Source organism: Eleutherodactylus coqui, chromosome 9 (genome assembly GCF_035609145.1).
Source record: "Eleutherodactylus coqui strain aEleCoq1 chromosome 9, aEleCoq1.hap1, whole genome shotgun sequence".
Lineage (NCBI taxonomy): Eukaryota > Metazoa > Chordata > Amphibia > Anura > Eleutherodactylidae > Eleutherodactylus > Eleutherodactylus coqui.
The window spans coordinates 176548677-176576675 of record NC_089845.1 but is presented as its reverse complement, the minus strand read 5'-3'; the positions used below and the strand labels follow the sequence as shown (position 1 = coordinate 176576675).

At 60.2% G+C, this 27999-nt stretch overlaps 1 protein-coding gene across 1 annotated transcript in view; it reads left to right on the top strand.

Annotated features, from left to right (window-relative positions):
* Positions 1 to 21442: 21442 nt before the first annotated feature.
* Positions 21443 to 27999, top strand: part of TMEM65 (transmembrane protein 65) — an 81138-nt gene continuing 74581 nt past the window's right edge. Inside the window, exon 1 of the mRNA XM_066578919.1 lies at positions 21443 to 21822. Within this exon, the coding sequence (XP_066435016.1) occupies positions 21606 to 21822 (217 nt within the window). The 5' untranslated portion in view covers positions 21443 to 21605. The remainder of the gene's footprint in view (positions 21823 to 27999) is intronic.

Here is a 27999-nt window from a genome sequence, read left to right as displayed (position 1 = left end):
GGGCGGCATATATCTGATGCTGGGCTGCGGGCGGTATATACCTGATGCTGGGCTGCGGGCGGTATATATCTGATGCTGGGCTGAGGGCGGTATATACTTTATGCTGGGGCGGTCTGCGGGCGGTATATATCTGATGCTGGGCTGCGGGTGGTATATACTTTATGCTGGGGCGGTCTGCGGGCGGTATATATCTGATGCAGGGGCGGTCTGCGGGCGGTATATATCTGATGCTGGGCTGCGGGCGATATATATCTGATGCTGGGCTGCGGGCGGTATATATCTGATGCTGGGCTGCGGGCAGTATATATCTGATGCTGGGCTGCGGGCAGTATATACCTGATGCTGGGCTGCGGGCGGTATATACCTGATGCTGGGCTGCGGGCGGTATATATCTGATGCTGGGCTGCGGGCAGTATATATCTGATGCTGGGCTGCGGGCGGTATATATCTGATGCTGGGCTGCGGGCGGTATATACCTGATGCTGGGCTGCGGGCGGTATATACCTGATGCTGGGCTGCGGGCGGTATATATCTGATGCTGGGCTGCGGGCAGTATATATATGATGCTGGGCTGCGGGCGGCATATATCTGATGCTGGTCTGCGGGCGGTATATACCTGATGCTGGGCTGCGGGTGGTATATTCTTTATGCTGGGGCGGTCTGCAGGCGGTATATATCTGATGCTGGGCTGCGGGCGGTATATACTTTATGCTGGGGCGGTCTGCAGGCGGTATATATCTGATACTGGGCTGAGGGCGGTATATATATGATGCTGGGCTGAGGGCGGTATATACTTTATGTTGGGGCGGTCTGCGGACGGTATATATCTGATGCTGGGCTGAGGGCGGTATATATATGATGCTGGGCTGCGGGCGGTATATATCTGATGCTGGGGCTGCGGGCGGTATATATCTGATGCTGGGGCTGCGGGCGGTATATATATGATGCTGGGCTGCGGGCGGTATATATCTGATGCGGGTCTGCGGGCGGTATATATCTGATGCTGGGCTGCAGGCGGTATATATATGATGCTGGGCTGTGGGCGGTACATATATGATGCTGGGCTGCGAGCGGTATATATCTGATGCTGGCCTACGGGCAGTATATACCTGATGCTGGGCTGCGGGCGGTATATATATGATGCTGGGCTGCGGGCGGTATATATCTGATGCTGGGCTGCGGGCGTATATACTTCATGCTGGGGCGGTCTGCGGGCGGTATATATCTGATGCTGGGCTGCGGGCGGTATATACCTGATGCTGGGCTGCGGGTGTATATATCTGATGCTGGGCGGCGGGCGGTATATACTTTATGCTGGGGCGGTCTGCGGGCAGTATATATCTGATGCTGGGCTGCGAGCGGTATATATCTGATGCTGGCCTGCGGGCAGTATATATCTGATGCTGGGCTGTGGGCGGTATATATTTGATGCTGGGCTGCGGGCGGTATATATCTGATGCTCGGGCTGCGGGCGGTATATATCTGATGCTGGGCTGCGGGCCGTATATACCTGATGCTGGGCTGCGGGCGGTATATACCTGATGCTGGGCTGCGGGCGGTATATACCTGATGCTGGGCTGCGGGCGGTATATACCTGATGCTGGGCTGCGGGCGGTATATATCTGATGCTCGGGCTGCGGGCGGTATATATCTGATGCTCGGGCTGCGTGCAGTATATATCTGATGCTCTGGCTGCGGGCGGTATATATCTGATGCTGGGCTGCGGGCGGTATATATCTGATGCTGGGCTGCGGGCGTATATACTTCATGCTGGGGCGGTCTGCGGGCGGTATATATCTGATGCAGGGGCTGCGGGCGTATATACTTTATGCTGGGCCGGTCTGCGGGCGGTATATATCTGATGCAGGGGCTGCGGGCGTATATACTTTATGCTGGGCCGGTCTGCGGGCGGTATATATCTGATGCAGGGGCTGCAGATGGTATATTTCTGATGCAGGGCTGCGGGCGGTATATATCTGATGCTGGGCTGCAGATGGTATATATCTGATGCTGGGCTGCGGGTGGTATATATCTGATGCTGGGGCGGTCTGCGGGCGGTACATATCTGATGCTGGGCTGCGGGCGGTATATATCTGATGCTGGCCTGCGGGCGGTATATATCTGATGCTGGGCTGCGGGCGGTATATATCTGATGCTGGGCTGCGGGCGGTATATATCTGATGCTGGGCTGCGGGCGGTATATATCTGATGCTGGGCTGCGGGCGGTATATATCTGATGCTGGGCTGTGGGCGGCATATATCTGATGCTGGTCTGCGGGCGGTATATACCTGATGCTGGGCTGCGGGTGTATATATCTGATGCTGGGCGGCGGGCGGTATATACTTTATGCTGGGGCGGTCTGCGGGCGGTATATATCTGATGCTGGGCTGCGGGCGGTATATATCTGATGCTGGGCGGCGGGCGGTATATACTTTATGCTGGGGCGGTCTGCGGGCAGTATATATCTGATGCTGGGCTGCGGGCGGTATATATATGATGCTGGGCTGAGGGCGGTATATACTTTATGTTGGGGCGGTCTGCGGGCGGTATATATCTGATGCTGGGGTGGAGGGCAGTATATATCTGATGCTGGGGCGGAGGGCAGTATATATCTGATGCTGGGCTGCGGGCAGTATATATCTGATGCTGGGCTGCAGGCGGTATATATCTGATGCTGGGCTGCGGGCGGTATATATCTGATGCTGGGCTGCGGGCGGTATATATCTGATGCTGGGCTGCGAGCGGTATATATCTGATGCTGGCCTGCGGGCAGTATATATCTGATGCTGGGCTGTGGGCGGTATATATTTGATGCTGGGCTGCGGGCGGTATATACCTGATGCTGGGCTGCGGGCGGTATATATCTGATGCTGGGCTGCGGGCAGTATATATCTGATGCTGGGCTGCGGGCGGTATATATCTGATGCTGGGCTGCGGGCGGTATATATCTGATGCTGGGCTGCGGGCGGTATATATCTGATGCTGGGCTGCGGGCGGTATATATCTGATGCTGGGCTGCCGGCGGTATATATCTGATGTTCGGGCTGCAGATGGTATATATCTTATGCTGGGCTGCGGGCGCTATATATCTGATGCTGGGCTGCGGGCGGTATATATCTGATGCTGGGCTGCGGGCGGTATATATCTGATGCTGGGCTGCGGGCGTATATACTTTATGCTGGGGCGGTCTGCGGGCGGTATATATCTGTTGTTGGGTTGCAGGCGGTATATATCTGATGCTGGGCTGCGGGCGGTATATACTTGATGCTAGGGCGGTCTGCGGGCGGTATATATCTGTTGTTGGGTTGCAGGCGGTATATATCTGATGCTGGGCTGCGGGCGGTATATATCTGATGCTGGGCTGCGGGCAGTATATATCTGTTGTTGGGTTGCAGGCGGTATATATCTGATGCTGGGCTGCGGGCGGTATATATCTGATGCAGGGCTGCGGACGGTATATATCTGATGCTGGGCTGCAGATGGTATATATCTGATGCAGGGTTGCGGGCGGTATATATCTGATGCTGGGCTGCGGGCGGTATATATCTAATGCTGGGCTGCGGGCGTATATACTTTATGCTGGGGCGGTCTGCGGGCGGTATATATCTGATGCTGGGGCGGTCTGCGGGTGGTATATATCTGATGCTGGGCAGCGGGCGGTATATATCTGATGCTGGGCTGCGGGCAGTATATATCTGATGCTGGGCTGCAGGTGGTATATATCTGATGCTGGGCTGCGGGCGGTATATATCTGATGCTGGGCTGCGGGCGGTATATATCTGATGCTGGGCTGCGGGCGGTATATATATGATGCTGGGCTGCGGGCGGTATATATATGATGCTGGGCTGCGGGCGGTATATATCTGATGCTGGGGCGGTCTGCGGGCGGTATATATCTGATGCTGGGCTGCGGGCGGTATATATCTGATGCTGGGCTGCGGGCGGTATATATCTGATGCTGGGCTGCGGGCGGTATATATCTGATGCTGGGCTGCGGGCGGTATATATCTGATGCTGGGCTGCGGGCAGTATATATCTGATGCTGGGCTGCAGGTGGTATATATCTGATGCTGGGCTGCGGGCGGTATATATCTGATGCTGGGCTGCGGGCGGTATATATCTGATGCTGGGCTGCGGGCGGTATATATATGATGCTGGGCTGCGGGCGGTATATATATGATGCTGGGCTGCGGGCGGTATATATATGATGCTGGGCTGCGGGCGGTATATATATGATGCTGGGCTGCGGGCGGTATATATATGATGCTGGGCTGCGGGCGGTATATATATGATGCTGGGCTGCGGGCGGTATATATCTGATGCTGGGGCGGTCTGCGGGCGGTATATATCTGATGCTGGGGCGGTCTGCGGGCGGTATATATCTGATGCTGGGGCGGGCTGCGGGCGGTATATATCTGATGCTGGGCTGCGGGCGGTATATATCTGATGCTGGGCTGCGGGCGGTATATATCTGATGCTGGGCTGCGGACGGTATATATCTGATGCTGGGCTGCGGGCGGTATGTATATGATGCTGGGCTGCGGGCGGTATATATCTGATGCAGGGGCGGTCTGCGGGCGGTATATATCTGATGCAGGGGCGGTCTGCGGGCAGTGTATATCTGATGCTGGGCTGCGGGCAGTATGTATCTGATGCTGGGCTGCGGGCGGTATATATCTGATGCTGGGCTGCCGGCGGTATATATCTGATGCTGGGCTGCGGGCGGTATATATCTGATGTTCGGGCTGCAGATGGTATATATATCTGATGCTGGGCTGCGGGCGGTATATATCTGATGCTGGGCTGCGGGCGGTATATATCTGATGCTGGGCTGCGGGCGTATATACTTTATGCTGGGGCGGTCTGCGGGCGGTATATATCTGGTGCTGGGGCGGTCTGCGGGCGGTATATATCTGTTGTTGGGTTGCAGGCAGTATATATCTGATGCTGGGCTGCGGGCGGTATATACTTGATGCTGGGGCGGTCTGCGGGCGGTATATATCTGTTGTTGGGTTGCAGGCGGTATATATCTGATGCTGGGCTGCGGGCGGCATATATCTGATGCTGGGCTGCACGCGGTATATATCTGATGCTGGGCTGCGGGCGGTATATATCTGATGCTGGGCTGCGGGCAGTATATATCTGTTGTTGGGTTGCAGGCGGTATATATCTGATGCTGGGCTGCGGGCGGTATATATATGATGCTGGGCTGCGGGCGGTATATATCTGATGCTGGGCTGCGGGCGGTATATATCTGATGCTGGGCTGCGGGCGTATATACTTTATGCTGGGGCGGTCTGCGGGCGGTATATATCTGATGCTGGGGCGGTCTGCGGGTGGTATATATCTGATGCTGGGCAGCGGGCGGTATATATCTGATGCTGGGCTGCGGGCAGTATATATCTGATGCTGGGCTGCAGGTGGTATATATCTGATGCTGGGCTGCGGGCGGTATATATCTGATGCTGGGCTGCGGGCGGTATATATCTGATGCTGGGCTGCGGGCGGTATATATCTGATGCTGGGCTGCGGGCGGTATATATCTGATGCTGGGCTGCGGGCGGTATATATCTGATGCTGGGCTGCGGGCGGTATATATCTGATGCTGGGCTGCGGGCGGTATATATCTGATGCTGGGCTGCGGGCGGTATATATCTGATGCTGGGGCGGTCTGCGGGCGGTATATATCTGATGCTGGGCTGCGGGCGGTATATATCTGATGCTGGGCTGCGGGCGGTATATATCTGATGCTGGGCTGCGGGCGGTATATATCTGTTGCTGGGCTGCGGGCGGTATATATCTGATGCTGGGCTGCGGGCGGTATATATCTGATGCTGGGCTGCGGGCAGTATATATCTGATGCTGGGCTGCGGGCAGTATATATCTGATGCTGGGCTGCGGGCGGTATATATCTGATGCTGGGCTGCGGGCGGTATATATCTGATGCTGGGCTGCGGGCGGTATATATCTGATGCTGGGCTGCGGGCGATATATATCTGATGCTGGGCTGCGGGCGGTATATATCTGATGCTGGGCTGCGGACGGTATATATCTGATGCTGGGCTGCGGGCGGTATGTATATGATGCAGGGGAGCGGGCGGTATATACTTTATGTTGGGGCGGTCTGCGGGCGGTATAAATCTGATGCTGGTCTGCGGGCGGTATATATTTGATGCTGGGCTGCGGGCGGTATATATCTGATGCAGGGGCGGTCTGCGGGCAGTGTATATCTGATGCTGGGCTGCGGGCGGTATATATCTGATGCTCGGGTAGCGGGCGGTATATATCTGATGCTCAGGCTGCGGACGGTATATATCTGATGCTCAGGCTGCGGACGGTATATATCTGATGCTGGGCTGCGGGCGGTATATATCTGTTGTTGGGTTGCAGGCAGTATATATCTGATGCTGGGCTGCGGGCGGTATATACTTGATGCTGGGGCGGTCTGCGGGCGGTATATATCTGTTGTTGGGTTGCAGGCGGTATATATCTGATGCTGGGCTGCGGGCGGCATATATCTGATGCTGGGCTGCACGCGGTATATATCTGATGCTGGGCTGCGGGCGGTATATATCTGATGCTGGGCTGCGGGCAGTATATATCTGTTGTTGGGTTGCAGGCGGTATATATCTGATGCTGGGCTGCGGGCGGTATATATATGATGCTGGGCTGCGGGCGGTATATATCTGATGCTGGGCTGCGGGCGGTATATATCTGATGCTGGGCTGCGGGCGTATATACTTTATGCTGGGGCGGTCTGCGGGCGGTATATATCTGATGCTGGGCTGCGGGCGGTATATATATGATGCTGGGCTGCGGGCGGTATATATCTGATGCTGGGCTGCGGGCGGTATATATCTGTTGTTGGGCTGCTGGCGGTATATATCTGACGCTGGGCTGCGGGCAGTATATATCTGATGCTGGGCTGCGGGCGGTATATATCTGATGCTGGGTTGCGGGCGGTATATATCTGTTGCTGGGCTGCGGGCGGTATATATCTGATGCTGGGCTGCGGGCGGTATATATATGATGCTGGGCTGCGGGCGGTATATATATGATGCTGGGCTGCGGGCGGTATATATCTGATGCGGGTCTGCGGGCAGTATATATCTGATGCTGGGCTGCGGGCGGTATATATCTGATGCTGGGCTGCGGGCGGTATATATCTGATGCTGGGGCGGAGGGCAGTATATATCTGATGCTCGGGATGCGGGCGTTATATATCTGATGCAGGGCTGCGGGCAGTATATATCTGATGCTGGGCTGCGGGCGGTATATATCTGATGCTGGGCTGCGGACGGTATATATCTGATGCTGGGCTGCGGGCGGTATGTATATGATGCTGGGCTGCGGGCGGTATATATCTGATGCTGGGATGAGGGCGGTATATATCTGATGCAGGGGCGGTCTGCGGGCGGTATATATCTGTTGCTGGGCTGTGGGCGGTATATACTTTATGTTGAGGCGGTCTGCGGGCGGTATATATCTGATGCTGGGCTGCGGGCGGTATATATCTGATGCAGGGGCGGTCTGCGGGCGGTATATATCTGTTGCTGGGCTGTGGGCGGTATATACTTTATGTTGAGGCGGTCTGCGGGTGGTATATATCTGATGCTGGGCTGCGGGCGGTATATATCTGATGCTGGGCTGCGGGCGGTATATATCTGATGCAGGGGCGGTCTGCGGGCGGTATATATCTGATGCTGGGCTGCCGGCGGTATATATCTGATGCTGGGCTGCGGGCGGTATATATCTTATGCTGGGCTGCGGGCGGTATATATCTGATGCTGGGCTGCGGGCGGTATATATCTGATGCTGGGCTGCGGACGGTATATATCTGATGCTGGGCAGCAGGCAGTATATATCTGATGCTGGGCTGCGGGCGGTATGTATATGATGCTGGGCTGCGGGCGGTATATATCTGATGCTGGGATGAGGGCGGTATATACTTTATGTTGAGGCGGTCTGCGGGCGGTATATATCTGATGCTGGGCTGCGGGCGGTATATATCTGATGCAGGGGCGGTCTGCGGGCGGTATATATCTGATGCAGGGGCGGTCTGCGGGCGGTATATATCTGTTGCTGGGCTGTGGGCGGTATATACTTTATGTTGAGGCGGTCTGCGGGCGGTATATATCTGATGCTGGGCTGCGGGCGGTATATATCTGATGCTGGGCTGCGGGCGGTATATATCTGATGCAGGGGCGGTCTGCGGGCGGTATATATCTGATGCTGGGCTGCGGCGGTATATATCTGATGCTGGGCTGCGGGCGGTATATATCTTATGCTGGGCTGCGGGCGGTATATATCTGATGCTGGGCTGCAGGTGGTATATATCTGATGCTGGGCTGCGGGCGGTATATATCTGATGCTGGGCTGCGGGTGGTATATATCTGATGCTGGGCTGCGGGCGGTATATATCTGATGCTTGTCTGCGGGCGGTATATTTCTGATGCTGGTCTGCGGGCGGTATATATCTGATGCTGGGCTGCGGGCAGTATATATCCGACGCTGGGCTGCGGGCGGTATATATCCGACGCTGGGCTGCGGGCGGTATATATCTGATACTGGGCTGCGGGCTGTATATATCTGAAGCTGGGTTGCGGGCGGTATATATCTGATACTGGGCTGCGGGCGGTATATATCTGATGCTGGGCTGCGGGCTGTATATATCTGAAGCAGGGTTGCGGGCGGTATATATCTGATACTGGGCTGCGGGCGGTATATATCTGATACTGGGCTGCGGGCTGTATATATCTGAAGCAGGGTTGCGGGCGGTATATATCTGATGCTGGGCTGCGGGCGGTATATATCTGTTGCTGGGCTGCCGGCGGTATATATCTGTTGCTGGGCTGCCGGCGGTATATATCTGATGCTGGGCTGCGGGCAGTATATATCTGATGCTCGGGCTGCGGGCGGTATATATCTGATGCTGGGCTGCGGGCGGTATATATCTGATGCTGGGCTGCGGGCAGTATATATCTGATGCTCGGGCTGCGGGCGGTATATATCTGATGCTGGGCTGCGGGCGGTATATATATGATGCTGGGCTGCGGGCGGTATATATATGATGCTGGGCTGCGGGCGGTATATATCTGATGCGGGTCTGCGGGCAGTATATATCTGATGCTGGGCTGCGGGCGGTATATATCTGATGCTGGGCTGCGGGCGGTATATATCTGATGCTGGGCTGCGGGCGGTATATATCTGATGCTGGGCTGCGGGCGGTATATATCTGATGCTGGGCTGCGGATGGTATATATCTGATGCTGGGCTGCGGGCGGTATGTATATGATGCTGGGCTGCGGGCGGTATATATCTGATGCTGGGATGAGGGCGGTATATACTTTATGTTGAGGCGGTCTGCGGGCGGTATATATCTGATGCTGGGCTGCGGGCGGTATATATCTGATGCTGGGCTGCGTGCGGTATATATCTGATGCAGGGGCGGTCTGCGGGCGGTATATATTTGTTGCTGGGCTGTGGGCGGTATATACTTTATGTTGAGGCGGTCTGCGGGCGGTATATATCTGATGCTGGGCTGCGGGCGGTATATATCTGATGCTGGGCTGCGGGCGGTATATATCTGATGCAGGGGCGGTCTGCGGGCGGTATATATCTGATGCTGGGCTGCGTCGGTATATATCTGATGCTGGGCTGCGGGCGGTATATATGTTATGCTGGGCTGCGGGCGGTATATATCTGATGCTGGGCTGCAGGTGGTATATATCTGATGCTGGGCTGCGGGCAGTATATATCTGATGCTGGGCTGCGGGCAGTATATATCTGATGCTCGGGCTGCGGGCGGTATATATCTAATGCTGGGCTGTGGGTGGTATATTTATGATGCTGGGCTGCGGGCGGTATATATCTGATGCTGGGCTGCGGGCAGTATATATCTGATGCTGGGCTGCGGGCGGTATATACTTTATGCTGGGGCGGTCTGCGGGCGGTATATATCTGATGCTGGGCTGAGGGCGGTAAATATCTGATGCTGGGCTGCGGGCGGTATATATCTGATGCTGGGCTGCGGGTGGTATATATCTGATGCTGGGCTGCGGGCGGTATATACTTTATGTTGGGGCGGTCTGCGGGCGGTATATATCTGATGCAGGGGCGGTATATATCTGATGCTGGGCTGCGGGCGGTATATATCTGATGCTGGGCTGAGGGCGGTATATACTTTATGTTGGGGCGGTCTGCGGGCGGTATATATCTGATGCTGGGCTGCGGGCGGTATATATCTAATGCTGGGCTGCGGGCGGTATATACCTGATATTGGGCTGCGGGCGGTATATACCTGATGCTGGGCTGCGGGCGGTATATATCTGATGCTGGGTTGCGGGCAGTATATATCTAATGCTGGGCTGCGCGCGGTATATAGCTGATGCTCGGGCTGCAGATGATATATATCTGATGCTGGGCTGCGGGCGGTATATATCTGATGCTGGGCTGCGGGCGGTATATATCTGATGCTGGGCTGCCAGCGGTATATATCTGATGCTGGGCTGCGGGCGGTATATACTTTATGTTGGGGCGGTCTGCGGCCGGTATATATCTGATGCTGGTCTGCGGGCGGTATATATCTGATGCGGGGCTGCGGGCGGTATATAGCTGATGCTGGGCTGCGGGCGGTATATATCTGATGCTGGGCTGCGGGTGGTATATATCTGTTGCTGGGCTGCCGGCGGTATATATCTGTTGCTGGGCTGCCGGCGGTATATATCTGATGCTGGGCTGCGGGCGGTATATATCTGATGCTGGGCTGCGGGCGGTATATATATGATGCTGGGCTGCGAGCGGTATATATATGATGCTGGGCTGCGGGCGGTATATATCTGATGCTGGGCTGCGGGCGGTATATATCTGATGCTGGGCTGCGGGCAGTATATATCTGATGTTCGGGCTGCGGGCGGTATATATCAGATGCTGGGCTGTGGGCGGTATATATCTGATGCTCGGGCTGCGGGCGGTATATATCAGATGCTGGGCTGCCGGCGGTATATATCTGTTGCTGGGCTGCCGGCGGTATATATCTGATGCTGGGCTGCGGGCGGTATATATCTGATGCTGGGCTGCGGGCGGTATATATCTGATGCTGGGCTGCGGGCGGTATATATCTGATGCTCGGGCTGCGGGCGGTATATATCTGATGCTGGGCTGCGGGCGGTATATATCTGATGCTCGGGCTGCGGGCGGTATATATCTGATGCTGGGCTGCGGGCCGTATATAGCTGATGCTCGGGCTGCGGGCGGTATATATCTAATGCTGGGCTGCGCGCGGTATATATCGGATGCTGGGCTGCAGGCGGTATATATCTGATGCTGGGCTGCGGGCGGTATATATCTGATGCTGGGCTGCGGCCGGTATATATCTGATGCTGGGCTGCCAGCGGTATATATCTGATGCTCGGGCTGCCCCCTGATGCTGTGTGTTACGTTGTAGCGGACGCCCCCTGATGCTGTGTGTTACGTTGTAGCGGACGCCCCCTGATGCTGTGTGCTACGTTGTAGCGGACGCCCCCTGATGCTGTGTGCTACGTTGTAGCGGACGCCCCCTGATGCTGTGTGTTACGTTGTAGCGGACGCCCCCTGATGCTGTGTGTTACGTTGTAGCGGACGCCCTCTGATGCTGTGTGTTACGTTGTAGCGGACGCCCTCTGATGCTGTGTGTTACGTTGTAGCGGACGCCCCCTGATGCTGTGTGTTACGTTGTAGCGGGCGCCCCCTGATGCTGTGTGTTACGTTGTAGCGGACGCCCCCTGATGCTTAGTGTTACGTTGTAGCGGACGCCCCCTGATGCTGTGTGTTACGTTGTAGCGGACGCCCCCTGATGCTGTGTTACGTTGTAGCGGACGCCCCCTGATGCTGTGTGTTACGTTGTAGCGGACGCCCCCTGATGCTGTGTGTTACGTTGTAGCGGACGCCCCCTGATGCTGTGCGTTACGTTGTAGCGGACGCCCCCTGATGCTGTGTGTTACGTTGTAGCGGACGCCCCCTGATGCTGTGCGTTACGTTGTAGCGGACGCCCCCTGATGCTGTGTGTTACGTTGCAGCAGACGCCCGCTGATGCTGTGTGTTACGTTGTAGCGGACGCCCCCTGATGCTGTGTGTTACGTTGTAGCGGATGCCCCCTGATGCTGTGTGTTACGTTGTAGCGGACGCCCCCTGATGCTGTGTGTTACGTTGTAGCGGACGCCCCCTCTTGCTGTGTGTTACGTTGAAGCGGACGCTCCCTGGTGCTGTGTGTTACGTTGTAGCGGACGCCCCCTGATGCTGTGTGTTACGTTGTAGCGGACGCCCCCTGATGCTGTGCGTTACGTTGTAGCGGACGCCCCCTGATGCTGTGCGTTACGTTGTAGCGGACGCCCCCTGATGCTGTGTGTTACGTTGTAGCGGACGCCCCCTGATGCTGTGTGTTACGTTGTAGCGGATGCCCCCTGATGCTGTGTGTTACGTTGTAGCGGACGCCCCCTGATGCTGTGTGTTACGTTGTAGCGGACGCCCTCTGATGCTGTGTGTTACGTTGTAGCGGACGCCTCCTGATGCTGTGAGTTACGTTGTAGCGGACGCCCCCTGATGCTGTGTGTTACGTTGCAGCGGTCGCCCCCTTTTGCTGTGTGTTACGTTGTAGCGGACGCCCCCTGATGCTGTGTGTTACGTTGTAGCGGACGCCCCCTGATGCTGTGTGTTACGTTGTAGCGGACGCCCCCTCTTGCTGTGTGTTACGTTGTAGCGGTCGCCCCCTGATGCGGTGTGTTACGTTGTAGCGGACGCCCCCTGATGCTGTGTGTTACGTTGTAGCGGACGCCCCCTGATGCTGTGTGTTACGTTGTAGCGGACGCCCCCTGATGCTGTGTGTTACGTTGTAGCGGACGCCCCCTCTTGCTGTGTGTTACGTTCTAGCGGACGCCCCCTGATGCTGTGTGTTACGTTGTAGCGGACGCCCCCTGATGCGGTGTGTTACGTTGTAGCGGACGCCCCCTGATGCTGTGTGTTACGTTGTAGCGGACGCCCCCTGATGCTGTGTGTTACGTTGTAGCGGACGCCCTCTGATGCTGTGTGTTACGTTGTAGCGGACGCCCCCTGATGCAGTGTGTTACGTTGTAGCGTACGCCCCCTGATGCGGTGTGTTACGTTGTAGCGGACGCCCCCTGATGCTGTGTGTTACGTTGTAGCGGACGCCCCCTCTTGCTGTGTGTTACGTTGTAGCGGACGCCCCCTGATGCTGTGTGTTACGTTGTAGCGGACGCCCTCTGATGCTGTGTGTTACGTTGTAGCGGACGCCCCCTGATGCTGTGTGTTACGTTGTAGCGGACGCCCTCTGATGCTGTGTGTTACGTTGTAGCGGATGCGCCCTGATGCTGTGTGTTACGTTGTAGCGGACGCCCCCTGATGCTGTGTGTTACGTTGCAGCGGATGCGCCCTGATGCTGTGTGTTACGTTGTAGCGGACGCCTCCTGATGCTGTGTGTTACGTTGTAGCGGTCGCCCCCTGATGCTGTGTGTTACGCTGTAGCGGACGCCCCCTGATGCTGTGTGTTACGTTGTAGCGGACGCCCCCTGATGCTGTGTGTTTCGTTGTAGCGGACGCCCCCTGATGCTGTGTGTTACGTTGTAGCGGACGCCCCCTGATGCTGTGTGTTACGTTGTAGCGGACGCCCCCTGATGCTGTGTGTTACGTTGTAGCGGACGCCCCCTGATGCTGTGTGTTACGTTGTAGCGGACGCCCCCTGATGCTGTGTGTTACGTTGTAGCGGACGCCCCCTGATGCTGTGTGTTACGCTGTAGCGGACGCCCCCTGATGCGGTGTGTTACGTTGTAGCGGACGCCCCCTGATGCGGTGTGTTACGTTGTAGCGGACGCCCCCTGATGCTGTGTGTTACGTTGTAGCGGACGCCCCCTGAAGCTGTGTGTTACGTCGTAGCGGGCTCCCCCTGATGCTGTGTGTTACGTCGTAGCGGACGCCCCCTGATGCTGTGTGTTACGCTGTAGCGGACGCCCCCTGATGCTGTGTGTTACGTTGTAGCGGATGCCCCCTGATGCGGTGTGTTACGTTGTAGCGGATGCCCCCTGATGCTGTGTGTTACGTTGTAGCGGACGCCCCCTGATGCTGTGTGTTACGTTGTAGCGGACGCCCCCTCTGCTGTGTGTTACGTTGTAGCGGACGCCCCCTGATGCTGTGTGTTACGTTGTAGCGGACGCCCCCTGATGCTGTGTGTTACGTTGTAGCGGTCGCCCCCTGATGCTGTGTGTTACGTTGTAGCGGACGTCCCCTGAAGCTGTGTGTTACGTTGTAGCGGACGCCCCCTGATGCTGTGTGTTACGTTGTAGCGGACGCCCCCTGATGCTGTGTGTTACGTTGTAGCGGTCGCCCCCTGATGCTGTGTGTTACGTTGTAGCGGACGTCCGCTGAAGCTGTGTGTTACGTTGTAGCGGACGCCCCCTGATGCTGTGTGTTACGTTGTAGCGGACGCCCCCTGATGCTGTGTGTTACGTTGTAGCGGACGCCCCCTGATGCTGTGTGTTACGTTGTAGCGGACGCCCCCTCTTGCTGTGTGTTACGTTGTAGCGGACGCCCCCTGATGCTGTGTGTTACGTTGTAGCGGACGTCCCCTGATGCTGTGTGTTACGTTGTAGCGGACGCCCCCTGATGCTGTGTGTTACGTTGTAGCGGACGCCCCCTGATGCTGTGTGTTACGTTGTAGCGGACGCCCCCTGATGCTGTGTGTTACGTTGTAGCGGACGCCCCCTGATGCTGTGTGTTACGTTGTAGCGGACGCCCCCTGATGCTGTGTGTTACGTTGTAGCGGACGCCCCCTGATGCTGTGTGTTACGTTGTAGCGGACGCCCCCCTGATGCTGTGTGTTACGTTGTAGCGGACGCCCCCTGATGCTGTGTGTTACGTTGTAGCGGACGCCCCCTGATGCTGTTACGTTGTAGCGGACGCCCCCTGATGCTGTGTGTTACGTTGTAGCGGACGCCCCCTGATGCTGTGTGTTACGTTGTAGCGGACGCCCTCTGATGCTGTGTGTTACGTTGTAGCGGACGCCCCCTGATGCTGTGTGTTACGTTGTAGCGGACGCCCCCTCTTGCTGTGTGTTATGTTGTAGCGGACGCCCCCTCTTGCTGTGTGTTACGTTGTAGCGGACGCCCCCTCTCGTTGTGTGTTACGTTGTAGCGGACGCCCCCTGATGCTGTGTGGTTACGTTGTAGCGGACGCCCCCTCTCGTTGTGTGTTACGTTGTAGCGGACGCCCCCTGATGCTGTGTGTTACGTTGTAGCGGACGCCCCCTGATGCTGTGTGTTACGTTGTAGCGGACGCCCCCTGATGCTGTGTGTTACGTTGTAGCGGACGCCCCCTGATGCTGTGTGTTACGTTGTAGCGGTCTCCCCCTGATGCTGTGTGTTACGTTGTAGCGGACGCCCCCTGATGCTGTGTGTTACGTTGTAGCGGACGCCCCCTGATGCTGTGTGTTACGTTTGTAACGGACGCCCCCTGATGCTGTGTGTTACGTTGTAGCGGACGCCCCCTGATGCTGTGTGTTACGTTGTAGCGGACGCCCCCTGATGCTGTGTGTTACGTTGTAGCGGACGCCCCCTGATGCTGTGTGTTACGTTGTAGCGGACGCCCCCTGATGCTGTGTGTTACGTTGTAGCGGACGCCCCCTGATGCTGTGTTACGTTGTAGCGGACGCCCCCTGATGCTGTGTTACGTTGTAGCGGACGCCCCCTCTTCCTGTGTGTTACGTTGTAGCGGACGCCCCCTGATGCTGTGTGTTACGTTGTAGCGGACGCCCCCTGATGCTGTGTGTTACGTTGTAGCGGACGCCCCCTGATGCTGTGTGTTACGTTGTAGCGGACGCCCCCTGATGCTGTGTGTTACGTTGTAGCGGACGCGCCCTGATGCTGTGTGTTACGTTGTAGCGGACGCCCCCTGATGCTGTGTGTTACGTTGGGTGAGCGGGGACGCCCCCTGATGCTGTGTGTTACGTTGTAGCGGACGCCCCCTGATGCTGTGTGTTACGTTGTAGCGGACGCCCCCTGATGCTGTGCGTTACGTTGTAGCGGACGCCCCCTGATGCTGTGCGTTACGTTGTAGCGGACGCCCCCTGATGCTGTGCGTTACGTTGTAGCGGACGCCCCCTGATGCTGTGCGTTACGTTGTAGCGGACGCCCCCTGATGCTGTGCGTTACGTTGTAGCGGACGCCCCCTGATGCTGTGTTACGTTGTAGCGGACGCCCCCTGATGCTGTGTGTTACGTTGTAGCGGACGCCCCCTGATGCTGTTACGTTGTAGCGGACGCCCCCTGATGCTGTGTGTTACGTTGTAGCGGACGCCCTCTGATGCTGTGTGTTACGTTGTAGCGGACGCCCCCTGATGCTGTGTGTTACGTTGTAGCGGACGCCCCCTGATGCTGTGTGTTACGTTGTAGCGGACGCCCCCTGATGCTGTGTGTTACGTTGTAGCGGACGCCCCCTCTTGCTGTGTGTTACGTTGTAGCGGACGCCCCCTGATGCGGTGTGTTACGTTGTAGCGGACGCCCCCTGATGCTGTGTGTTACGTTGTAGCGGACGCCCTCTGATGCTGTGTGTTACGTTGTAGCGGACGCCCCCTGATGCTGTGTGTTACGTTGTAGCGGACGCCCCCTGATGCTGTGTGTTACGTTGTAGCGGACGCCCCCTGATGCTGTGTGTTACGTTGTAGCGGACGCCCCCTCTTGCTGTGTGTTACGTTGCAGCGGACGCCCCCCTCTTGCTGTGTGTTACGTTGTAGCGGACGCCCCCTGATGCGGTGTGTTACGTTGTAGCGGTCGCCTGCTGATGCTGTGTGTTACGTCGTAGCGGACGCCCCCTGATGCTGTGTGTTACGTTGTAGCGGACGCCCCCTCTTGCTGTGTGTTACGTTCTAGCGGACGCCCCCTGATGCTGTGTGTTACGTTGTAGCGGACGCCCCCTGATGCGGTGTGTTACGTCGTAGCGGACGCCCCCTGATGCTGTGTGTTACGTTGTAGCGGACGCCCCCTGATGCTGTGTGTTACGTTGTAGCGGACGTCCCCTGATGCTGTGTGTTACGTTGTAGCGGACGCCCCCTGATGCTGTGTGTTACGTTGTAGCGGACGCCCCCTGATGCTGTGTGTTACGTTGTAGCGGACGCCCCCTGATGCTGTGTGTTACGTTGTAGCGGACGCCCCCTGATGCTGTGTGTTACGTTGTAGCGGACGCCCCCTGATGCTGTGTGTTACGTTGTAGCGGACGCCCCCTGATGCTGTGTGTTACGTTGTAGCGGGCGCCCCCTGATGCTGTGTGTTACGTTGTAGCGGACGCCCCCTGATGCTTAGTGTTACGTTGTAGCGGACGCCCCCTGATGCTGTGTGTTACGTTGTAGCGGACGCCCCCTGATGCTGTGTTACGTTGTAGCGGACGCCCCCTGATGCTGTGTGTTACGTTGTAGCGGACGCCCCCTGATGCTGTGTGTTACGTTGTAGCGGACGCCCCCTGATGCTGTGCGTTACGTTGTAGCGGACGCCCCCTGATGCTGTGTGTTACGTTGTAGCGGACGCCCCCTGATGCTGTGCGTTACGTTGTAGCGGACGCCCCCTGATGCTGTGTGTTACGTTGTAGCGGACGCCCCCTGATGCTGTGTGTTACGTTGTAGCGGACGCCCCCTGATGCTGTGTGTTACGTTGTAGCGGACGCCCCGATGCTGTGTGTTACGTTGTAGCGGACGCCCCCTGATGCTGTGTGTTACGTTGCAGCAGACGCCCGCTGATGCTGTGTGTTACGTTGTAGCGGACGCCCCCTGATGCTGTGTGTTACGTTGTAGCGGATGCCCCCTGATGCTGTGTGTTACGTTGTAGCGGACGCCCCCTGATGCTGTGTGTTACGTTGTAGCGGACGCCCCCTCTTGCTGTGTGTTACGTTGAAGCGGACGCTCCCTGGTGCTGTGTGTTACGTTGTAGCGGACGCCCCCTGATGCTGTGTGTTACGTTGTAGCGGACGCCCCCTGATGCTGTGCGTTACGTTGTAGCGGACGCCCCCTGATGCTGTGCGTTACGTTGTAGCGGACGCCCCCTGATGCTGTGTGTTACGTTGTAGCGGACGCCCCCTGATGCTGTGTGTTACGTTGTAGCGGATGCCCCCTGATGCTGTGTGTTACGTTGTAGCGGACGCCCCCTGATGCTGTGTGTTACGTTGTAGCGGACGCCCTCTGATGCTGTGTGTTACGTTGTAGCGGACGCCTCCTGATGCTGTGAGTTACGTTGTAGCGGACGCCCCCTGATGCTGTGTGTTACGTTGTAGCGGACGCCCCCTGATGCTGTGTGTTACGTTGTAGCGGACGCCCCCTGATGCTGTTACGTTGTAGCGGACGCCCCCTGATGCTGTGTGTTACGTTGTAGCGGACGCCCTCTGATGCTGTGTGTTACGTTGTAGCGGACGCCCCCTGATGCTGTGTGTTACGTTGTAGCGGACGCCCCCTGATGCTGTGTGTTACGTTGTAGCGGACGCCCCCTGATGCTGTGTGTTACGTTGTAGCGGACGCCCCCTCTTGCTGTGTGTTACGTTGTAGCGGACGCCCCCTGATGCGGTGTGTTACGTTGTAGCGGACGCCCCCTGATGCTGTGTGTTACGTTGTAGCGGACGCCCTCTGATGCTGTGTGTTACGTTGTAGCGGACGCCCCCTGATGCTGTGTGTTACGTTGTAGCGGACGCCCCCTGATGCTGTGTGTTACGTTGTAGCGGACGCCCCCTGATGCTGTGTGTTACGTTGTAGCGGACGCCCCCTCTTGCTGTGTGTTACGTTGCAGCGGACGCCCCCTCTTGCTGTGTGTTACGTTGTAGCGGACGCCCCCTGATGCTGTGTGTTACGTTGTAGCGGACGCCCCCTGATGCTGTGTGTTACGTTGTAGCGGACGCCCCCTGATGCTGTGTGTTGCGTTGTAGCGGACGCCCCCTGATGCTGTGTGTTACGTTGTAGCGGACGCCCCCTGATGCTGTGTGTTACGTTGTAGCGGACGCCCCCTCTTGCTGTGTGTTACGTTCTAGCGGACGCCCCCTGATGCTGTGTGTTACGTTGTAGCGGACGCCCCCTGATGCGGTGTGTTACGTCGTAGCGGACGCCCCCTGATGCTGTGTGTTACGTTGTAGCGGACGCCCCCTGATGCTGTGTGTTACGTTGTAGCGGACGTCCCCTGATGCTGTGTGTTACGTTGTAGCGGACGCCCCCTGATGCTGTGTGTTACGTTGTAGCGGACGCCCCCTGATGCTGTGTGTTACGTTGTAGCGGACGCCCCCTGATGCTGTGTGTTACGTTGTAGCGGACGCCCCCTGATGCTGTGTGTTACGTTGTAGCGGACGCCCCCTCTCGTTGTGTGTTACGTTGTAGCGGACGCCCCCTGATGCTGTGTGTTACGTTGTAGCGGACGCCCCCTCTCGTTGTGTGTTACGTTGTAGCGGACGCCCCTTGATGCTGTGTGTTACGTTGTAGCGGACGCCCCTGATGCTGTGTGTTACGTTGTAGCGGACGCCCCCTGATGCTGTGTGTTACGTTGTAGCGGACGCCCCCTCTCGTTGTGTGTTACGTTGTAGCGGACGCCCCTTGATGCTGTGTGTTACGTTGTAGCGGACGCCCCCTGATGCGGTGTGTTACGTTGTAGCGGACGCCCCCTTATGCTGTGTGTTACGTTGTAGCGGACGCCCCCTGATGCTGTGTGTTACGTTGTAGCGGACGCCCCCTGATGCTGTGTGTTACGTTGTAGCGGACGCCCCCTGATGCTGTGTGTTACGTTGTAGCGGACGCCCCCTCTCGTTGTGTGTTACGTTGTAGCGGACGCCCCCTGATGCTCTGTGTTACGTTGTAGCGGACGCCCCCGATGCTGTGTGTTACGTTGTAGCGGACGCCCCCTGATGCTGTGTGTTACATTGTAGCGGACGCCCCCTTATGCTGTGTGATACGTTGTAGCGGACGCCCCCTGATGCTGTGTGTTACGTTGTAGCGGACGCCCCCTGATGCTGTGTGTTACGTTGTAGCGGACGCCCCCTGATGCTGTGTGTTACGTTGTAGCGGACGCCCCTGATGCTGTGTGTTACGTTGTAGCGGACGCCCCCTGATGCTGTGTGTTACGTTGTAGCGGACGCCCCCTGATGCTGTGTGTTACGTTGTAGCGGACGCCCCCTGATGCTGTGTGTTACGTTGTAGCGGACGCCCCCTGATGCTGTGTGTTACGTTGTAGCGGACGCCCCCTGATGCTGTGTGTTACGTTGTAGCGGACGCCCCCTGATGCTGTGTGTTACGTTGTAGCGGACGCCCCCTCTCGTTGTGTGTTACGTTGTAGCGGACGCCCCCTTATGCTGTGTGATACGTTGTAGCGGACGCCCCCTGATGCTGTGTGTTACGTTGTAGCGGACGCCCCCTGATGCTGTGTGTTACGTTGTAGCGGACGCCCCCTGATGCTGTGTGTTACGTTGTAGCGGACGCCCCCTGATGCTGTGTGTTACGTTGTAGCGGACGCCCCCTGATGCTGTGTGTTACGTTGTAGCGGACGCCCCCTGATGCTGTGTGTTACGTTGTAGCGGACGCCCCCTGATGCTGTGTGTTACGTTGTAGCGGACGCCCCCTGATGCTGTGTGTTACGTTGTAGCGGACGCCCCCTGATGCTGTGTGTTACGTTGTAGCGGACGCCCCCTGATGCTGTGTGTTACGTTGTAGCGGACGCCCCCTGATGCTGTGTGTTACGTTGTAGCGGACGCCCCCTGATGCTGTGTGTTACGTTGTAGCGGACGCCCCCTGATGCTGTGTGTTACGTTGTAGCGGACGCCCCTGATGCTGTGTGTTACGTTGTAGCGGACGCCCCTGATGCTGTGTGTTACGTTGTAGCGGACGCCCCCTGATGCTGTGTGTTACATTGTAGCGGCGTCTCCTCTGCGGTAATTACAATGAGTCCGACATTTGTAGCTTGTAAATTCCGCCATGTGTGAACAGCCTCACCCGCCGCCGGGGACTGACCCTCAAACGCTCCTCTAAGCATCGGTCCGTACTGCGCATGCGGAGTCATGGCGTTTGGCACCTGCTCAGTGGCTGGCTGGGCGGTGCGGTGCACGCCTCTCTCCTGCTGGCTGGGCGGTGCGGTTCACGCCTCTCTGTTGCTGGCTGGGCGGTGCGGTTCACGCCTCTCTCCTGCTGGCTGGGCGGTGCGGTTCACGCCTTTCTCCTGCTGGCTGGGCTGGGCGGTTCGGTGCACGCCTCTCTGCTGCTGGCTGGGCGGTGCGGTTCACGCCTCTCTCCTGCTGGCTGGGCTGGGCGGTGCGGTTCACGCCTCTCTCCTGCTGGCTGGGCGGTGCGGTTCACGCCTTTCTCCTCCTGGCTGGGCTGGGCGGTTCGGTGCACGCCTCTCTGCTGCTGGCTGGGCGGTTCGGTGCACGCCTCTCTGCTGCTGGCTGGGCGGTGCGGTTCACGCCTCTCTCCCCGGCTGGCAGGTGAGAGGCGGCGGCGGCTCATGGTGCCCCGGGTGAGCGGCTGCAGTGTGTACGGGGCCATGGCCTTCCGCAGACAGTAGTGCCGTCCCCTCCCTGCTGACGGCCTCCACCAGTAGCTCTGCGAGGATATGGCGATGCTGTGGAGCCGCAGCCTCCTCCGTGCCGCTGTCTCCCACAAGCCGTGGCTGGGCTGCCGGCCGCTGGGCACTCATCCACGGAAGGAGCCGATGGAGGCGCTGAACACCCCGCAGGGCGCCCGGGACTTCATCTACAGCCTGCACGCCTCGGAGCGGAGCCGCCTGCTGAGGGAGCTGCACCGCTTCGAGTCCATCGCCATCGCCCAAGGTGAGAGCAGCGCCGCCCGCCGGTCACTCGGAGGGGTGCGCCCCGGGGGACAGTGGGGGATGCTGGTATAACTCGGGGTGATGAATTAGTGGTGACTGATGAGTGCTGGTAAAAGTTGGGGGGGGGGGGGGGGACTGCCGGTATAACTGGGGGGGGGGGGGGGACTGCCGGTATAACTCGGGGCGACTTGGGGGGGGGGGGGGGACTGCCGGTATAACTCGGGGCTCGGGGCGACTTGGGGGGGGGGGGGGACTGCCGGTATAACTCGGGGCGACTTGGGGGGGGGGGGGGACTGCCGGTATAACTCGGGGCGACTTGGGGGGGGGGGGACTGCTGGTATAACTCGGGGCGACTTGGGGGGGGGGGGGGGACTGCCGGTATAACTCGTGCTGTCACTGTGCGCACAGCCTCCGTAGGCCCGGCGGTGCAGTAGAGCCGAGTGCGTTCTCCGGTTGTGTCGCTGGGATGGCATCATGCTGATATACTTTGGCGCCGCCCGTCTTCTGCCTCGGAGCGTCTAGTTGTGACTGATGACAACCTCGGCTCTGCTACATCCGCTATGGCGCCCGTGAAATGGAAGGTATGGGTCTCAGGACCGCAAGAAGCCGCTAACCGCGCCGATCTGCTGGTGAGAACGCAGGAAGTGTAGGCGGCGCTCGCGCGTTGTCATAGCGACGGAACCCGCTGGATCGGGGGGCGCCGTGGCGGTTTGTATTTGCTTCTTCCTTTCAGACTGTCTTCTGCGTGTAAGATGCCTCCTGTGCGACAAAAACATGGCGGCTGTAGACCGCTGTTGGCACGAATTGGTTAAGAGGGGGATGTTTTAGTAAGGTGCACCGAGGCCTGACCGCCTGCCCCCACTGGACTTGTGCCAGCGGTTGATCGGGGGTCTCTGACCTACAGCCCTGCAGGAAATGATAGAAGGCGCCTCTTATAATGGAATGGGCCTGCAATACCGGACACGGCCTGTGCGTGAGGGTGGCGCCGTCTGTGGAATTACGGCGTCCTGCAATACCGGGCACGGCCTGTGCGTGAGGGTGGCGCCGCCTGTGGAACTACAGCATCCTGCGATACCGGGCACGGCCTGTGCGTGAGGATAGTGCTGCCTGTGGAAATACTCTATCCTGCCATACCGGGCACGGCCTGTGCGGGAGGGCGCCGCTGCCTGTTGAACAATGCTGTGCTGTGATACCGGGCACGGCCTGTGGACGAGGGTAATGCTGCCTGTGGAACGACTGCGTCCTGTGATACCAGGCACGGCCTGTGCGCGAGGTTGGCGCTGCCTGTGGATCTACGACGTGCTATGATACCGGGCACGGCCTGTGTGCGAGGGTGGCGCCACCTGTGGAAATACTGCATCCTGCGATACCAGCCACGGCCTGTACGCTAGGGTGGCTCTGCCTGTGGAACTGCGGCATGCTATGATACCGGGCACGGCCTGTGCGCGAGAATGGCGCCGCCTGTGGAACTACGGCATCCTGCAATAGCGGGCACGACTTGTGCACGAGGATGGTGCCGCCTATAGAACTATGGTGTCCTGAGATAGCGGGCATGGCCTGTGCGCGAGGGTGGCACCACCTGTAGAACTGCGGCATGCTACGATACCGGGCACGGCCTGTGCGCAAGGGTGGCGCCACCTGTGGAGGGGTTCTGTCCTGCAGAGATTTTTCATCTTATGGCCGCCTGCAGACAGCCGGGTCAGATCCGGCGGCGAGAATTCTTGCAGCGGGACCAGACCCGAGCCCCTGCAGAGAGCAGCGTGTACTGGCCGGCTCCCGCGGCCCCTGCAGAGAGCAGCGTGTACTGGCCGGCTCCCGCGGCCCCTGCAGAGAGCAGCGTGTACTGGCCGGCTCCCGCGGCCCCTGCAGAGAGCAGCGTGTACTGGCCGGCTCCCGCGGCCCCTGCAGAGAGCAGCGTGTACTGGCCGGCTCCCGCGGCCCCCGCAGAGAGCAGCGTGTACTGGCCGGCTCCCGCGGCCCCCGCAGAGAGCAGCGTGTACTGGCCGGCTCCCGCGGCCCCCGCAGAGAGCAGCGTGTACTGGCCGGCTCCCGCGGCCCCCGCAGAGAGCAGCGTGTACTGGCCGGCTCCCGCGGCCCCCGCAGAGAGCAGCGTGTACTGGCCGACTCCCGCGGCCCCCGCAGAGAGCAGCGTGTACTGGCCGGCTCCCGCGGCCCCCGCAGAGAGCAGCGTGTACTGGCCGGCTCCCGCGGCCCCCGCAGAGAGCAGCGTGTACTGGCCGGCTCCCGCGGCCCCCGCAGAGAGCAGCGTGTACTGGCCGGCTCCCGCGGCCCCCGCAGAGAGCAGCGTGTACTGGCCGGCTCCCGCGGCCCCCGCAGAGAGCAGCGTGTACTGGCCGGCTCCCGCGGCCCCCGCAGAGAGCAGCGTGTACTGGCCGGCTCCCGCGGCCCCCGCAGAGAGCAGCGTGTACTGGCCGGCTCCCGCGGCCCCCGCAGAGAGCAGCGTGTACTGGCCGGCTCCCGCGGCCCCCGCAGAGAGCAGCGTGTACTGGCCGGCTCCCGCGGCCCCCGCAGAGAGCAGCGTGTACTGGCCGGCTCCCGCGGCCCCCGCAGAGAGCAGCGTGTACTGGCCGGCTCCCGCGGCCCCCGCAGAGAGCAGCGTGTACTGGCCGGCTCCCGCGGCCCCCGCAGAGAGCAGCGTGTACTGGCCGGCTCCCGCGGCCCCCGCAGAGAGCAGCGTGTACTGGCCGGCTCCCGCGGCCCCCGCAGAGAGCAGCGTGTACTGGCCGGCTCCCGCGGCCCCCGCAGAGAGCAGCGTGTACTGGCCGGCTCCCGCGGCCCCCGCAGAGAGCAGCGTGTACTGGCCGGCTCCCGCGGCCCCCGCAGAGAGCAGCGTGTACTGGCCGGCCCCCGCAGAGAGCAGCGTGTACTGGCCGGCCCCCGCAGAGAGCAGCGTGTACTGGCCGGCCCCCGCGGCCCCCGCAGAGAGCAGCGTGTACTGGCCGGCTCCCGCGGCCCCCGCAGAGAGCAGCGTGTACTGGCCGGCTCCCGCGGCCCCCGCAGAGAGCAGCGTGTACTGGCCGGCTCCCGCGGCCCCCGCAGAGAGCAGCGTGTACTGGCCGGCTCCCGCGGCCCCCGCAGAGAGCAGCGTGTACTGGCCGGCTCCCGCGGCCCCCGCAGAGAGCAGCGTGTACTGGCCGGCTCCCGCGGCCCCCGCAGAGAGCAGCGTGTACTGGCCGGCTCCCGCGGCCCCGGCTGTTTAACGTGCCGGCAGTCGGCGCAGACCGGAGCACAGAGCATCGCGGACAAATGGCGTCCGTCTGCCCAGGATTGTTTGTTAGCGCAGTCCTGTGGCAGCTTCCGTCTGCAGGCGGCCTACCTCTGAGGAGCGGTACGGAGGTGCCAGTCGTTGGCCACGTAGGGTTAAGCCCTGTAATAACCCGTGCCAGCTGCCACATGTGATCCCGCAGGGCCGGGGAGAAGCCGTCATGTCAGCAGTGTGAGGCGCGGCAGTCAGCTGGCGGTGATTCACCCGGCTGCAGCCCAGACAAAGGCTGCCTGTGCCTCACAGCGGCGGCACTCGTGTCTGGAGGGGGATCCAGTGTGAAGAAATGGCGCAAGCACTCCGACCGGGGAGGGTGTTGTCCGCGGCTACGGACGTCTGCCCCGCCGATGCCAACCATGATGGCGCGTCATGTTTATCGCAGAGGAACGCCGACCGATGTCCGTAACGCATTGTCACCGCGCCGCATCACAATGTATACAGCTTCAATCGGCCAAATACAAAATCACACCGCTACTCGTGAAAACGGCGTCTGCGAGTAATGCCACGGGATTAATTGGCTTGCACAGGTAACGGATTGCACCGCCCACAGACCGCGCTGCGGTGATCGCACCGCGGGGGTCAGCATCCCGCGCCCGTTGATCTAGCTGCGTACATAAGGCCAGCCACAGAATGGCGCGTCCGGCGCTCCCGGGGTTTGCGGTAATGAACTTTCAGCGATCCGTCTCAGACGGCGACATGCGTGTGAAAACCGCAACCAGCTGCATTGTGCCGTGTAGTGCGAGCGTCGGTGCGCCAGGATAGTGAGCGCAGATGTGTTGGCACGCCGCGGTGCGGATGAGGTGCTGGTGATACGCAGCAGAGAACGCCGTGAGACCATAAGGAGAGTCCCTGCTGGGGGAGGGCGGGTGGAGGGCCCGCGAGGAGAGTCCCTGCTGGGGGAGGGCCCGCGAGGAGAGTCCCTGCTGGGGGAGGGCCCGCGAGGAGAGTCCCTGCTGGGGGAGGGCCCGCGAGGAGAGTCCCTGCTGGGGGAGGGCCCGCGAGGAGAGTCCCTGCTGGGGGAGGGCCCGCGAGGAGAGTCCCTGCTGGGGGAGGGCCCGCGAGGAGAGTCCCTGCTGGGGGAGGGCCCGCGAGGAGAGTCCCTGCTGGGGGAGGGCCCGCGAGGAGAGTCCCTGCTGGGGGAGGGCCCGCGAGGAGAGTCCCTGCTGGGGGAGGGCCCGCGAGGAGAGTCCCTGCTGGGGGAGGGCCCGCGAGGAGAGTCCCTGCTGGGGGAGGGCCCGCGAGGAGAGTCCCTGCTGGGGGAGGGCCCGCGAGGAGAGTCCCTGCTGGGGGAGGGCCCGCGAGGAGAGTCCCTGCTGGGGGAGGGCCCGCGAGGAGAGTCCCTGCTGGGGGAGGGCCCGCGAGGAGAGTCCCTGCTGGGGGAGGGCCCGCGAGGAGAGTCCCTGCTGGGGGAGGGCCCGCGAGGAGAGTCCCTGCTGGGGGAGGGCCCGCGAGGAGAGTCCCTGCTGGGGGAGGGCCCGCGAGGAGAGTCCCTGCTGGGGGAGGGCCCGCGAGGAGAGTCCCTGCTGGGGGAGGGCCCGCGAGGAGAGTCCCTGCTGGGGGAGGGCCCGCGAGGAGAGTCCCTGCTGGGGGAGGGCCCGCGAGGAGAGTCCCTGCTGGGGGAGGGCCCGCGAGGAGAGTCCCTGCTGGGGGAGGGCCCGCGAGGAGAGTCCCTGCTGGGGGAGGGCCCGCGAGGAGAGTCCCTGCTGGGGGAGGGCCCGCGAGGAGAGTCCCTGCTGGGGGAGGGCCCGCGAGGAGAGTCCCTGCTGGGGGAGGGCCCGCGAGGAGAGTCCCTGCTGGGGGAGGGCCCGCGAGGAGAGTCCCTGCTGGGGGAGGGCCCGCGAGGAGAGTCCCTGCTGGGGGAGGGCCCGCGAGGAGAGTCCCTGCTGGGGGAGGGCCCGCGAGGAGAGTCCCTGCTGGGGGAGGGCCCGCGAGGAGAGTCCCTGCTGGGGGAGGGCCCGCGAGGAGAGTCCCTGCTGGGGGAGGGCCCGCGAGGAGAGTCCCTGCTGGGGGAGGGCCCGCGAGGAGAGTCCCTGCTGGGGGAGGGCCCGCGAGGAGAGTCCCTGCTGGGGGAGGGCCCGCGAGGAGAGTCCCTGCTGGGGGAGGGCCCGCGAGGAGAGTCCCTGCTGGGGGAGGGCCCGCGAGGAGAGTCCCTGCTGGGGGAGGGCCCGCGAGGAGAGTCCCTGCTGGGGGAGGGCCCGCGAGGAGAGTCCCTGCTGGGGGAGGGCCCGCGAGGAGAGTCCCTGCTGGGGGAGGGCCCGCGAGGAGAGTCCCTGCTGGGGGAGGGCCCGCGAGGAGAGTCCCTGCTGGGGGAGGGCCCGCGAGGAGAGTCCCTGCTGGGGGAGGGCCCGCGAGGAGAGTCCCTGCTGGGGGAGGGCCCGCGAGGAGAGTCCCTGCTGGGGGAGGGCCCGCGAGGAGAGTCCCTGCTGGGGGAGGGCCCGCGAGGAGAGTCCCTGCTGGGGGAGGGCCCGCGAGGAGAGTCCCTGCTGGGGGAGGGCCCGCGAGGAGAGTCCCTGCTGGGGGAGGGCCCGCGAGGAGAGTCCCTGCTGGGGGAGGGCCCGCGAGGAGAGTCCCTGCTGGGGGAGGGCCCGCGAGGAGAGTCCCTGCTGGGGGAGGGCCCGCGAGGAGAGTCCCTGCTGGGGGAGGGCCCGCGAGGAGAGTCCCTGCTGGGGGAGGGCCCGCGAGGAGAGTCCCTGCTGGGGGAGGGCCCGCGAGGAGAGTCCCTGCTACATTACGTAGGGGGTCACTTACTTTCCTCCTGTACTGTGGATGATGGTCGGTACAGCTGTTATTAGTTACATTACATAGGGGGTCACTTACTTTCCTCCTGCACTGTGGATGATGGGCGGTACAGCTGTGTTATTAGTTACATTACATAGGGGGTCACTTACTTTCCTC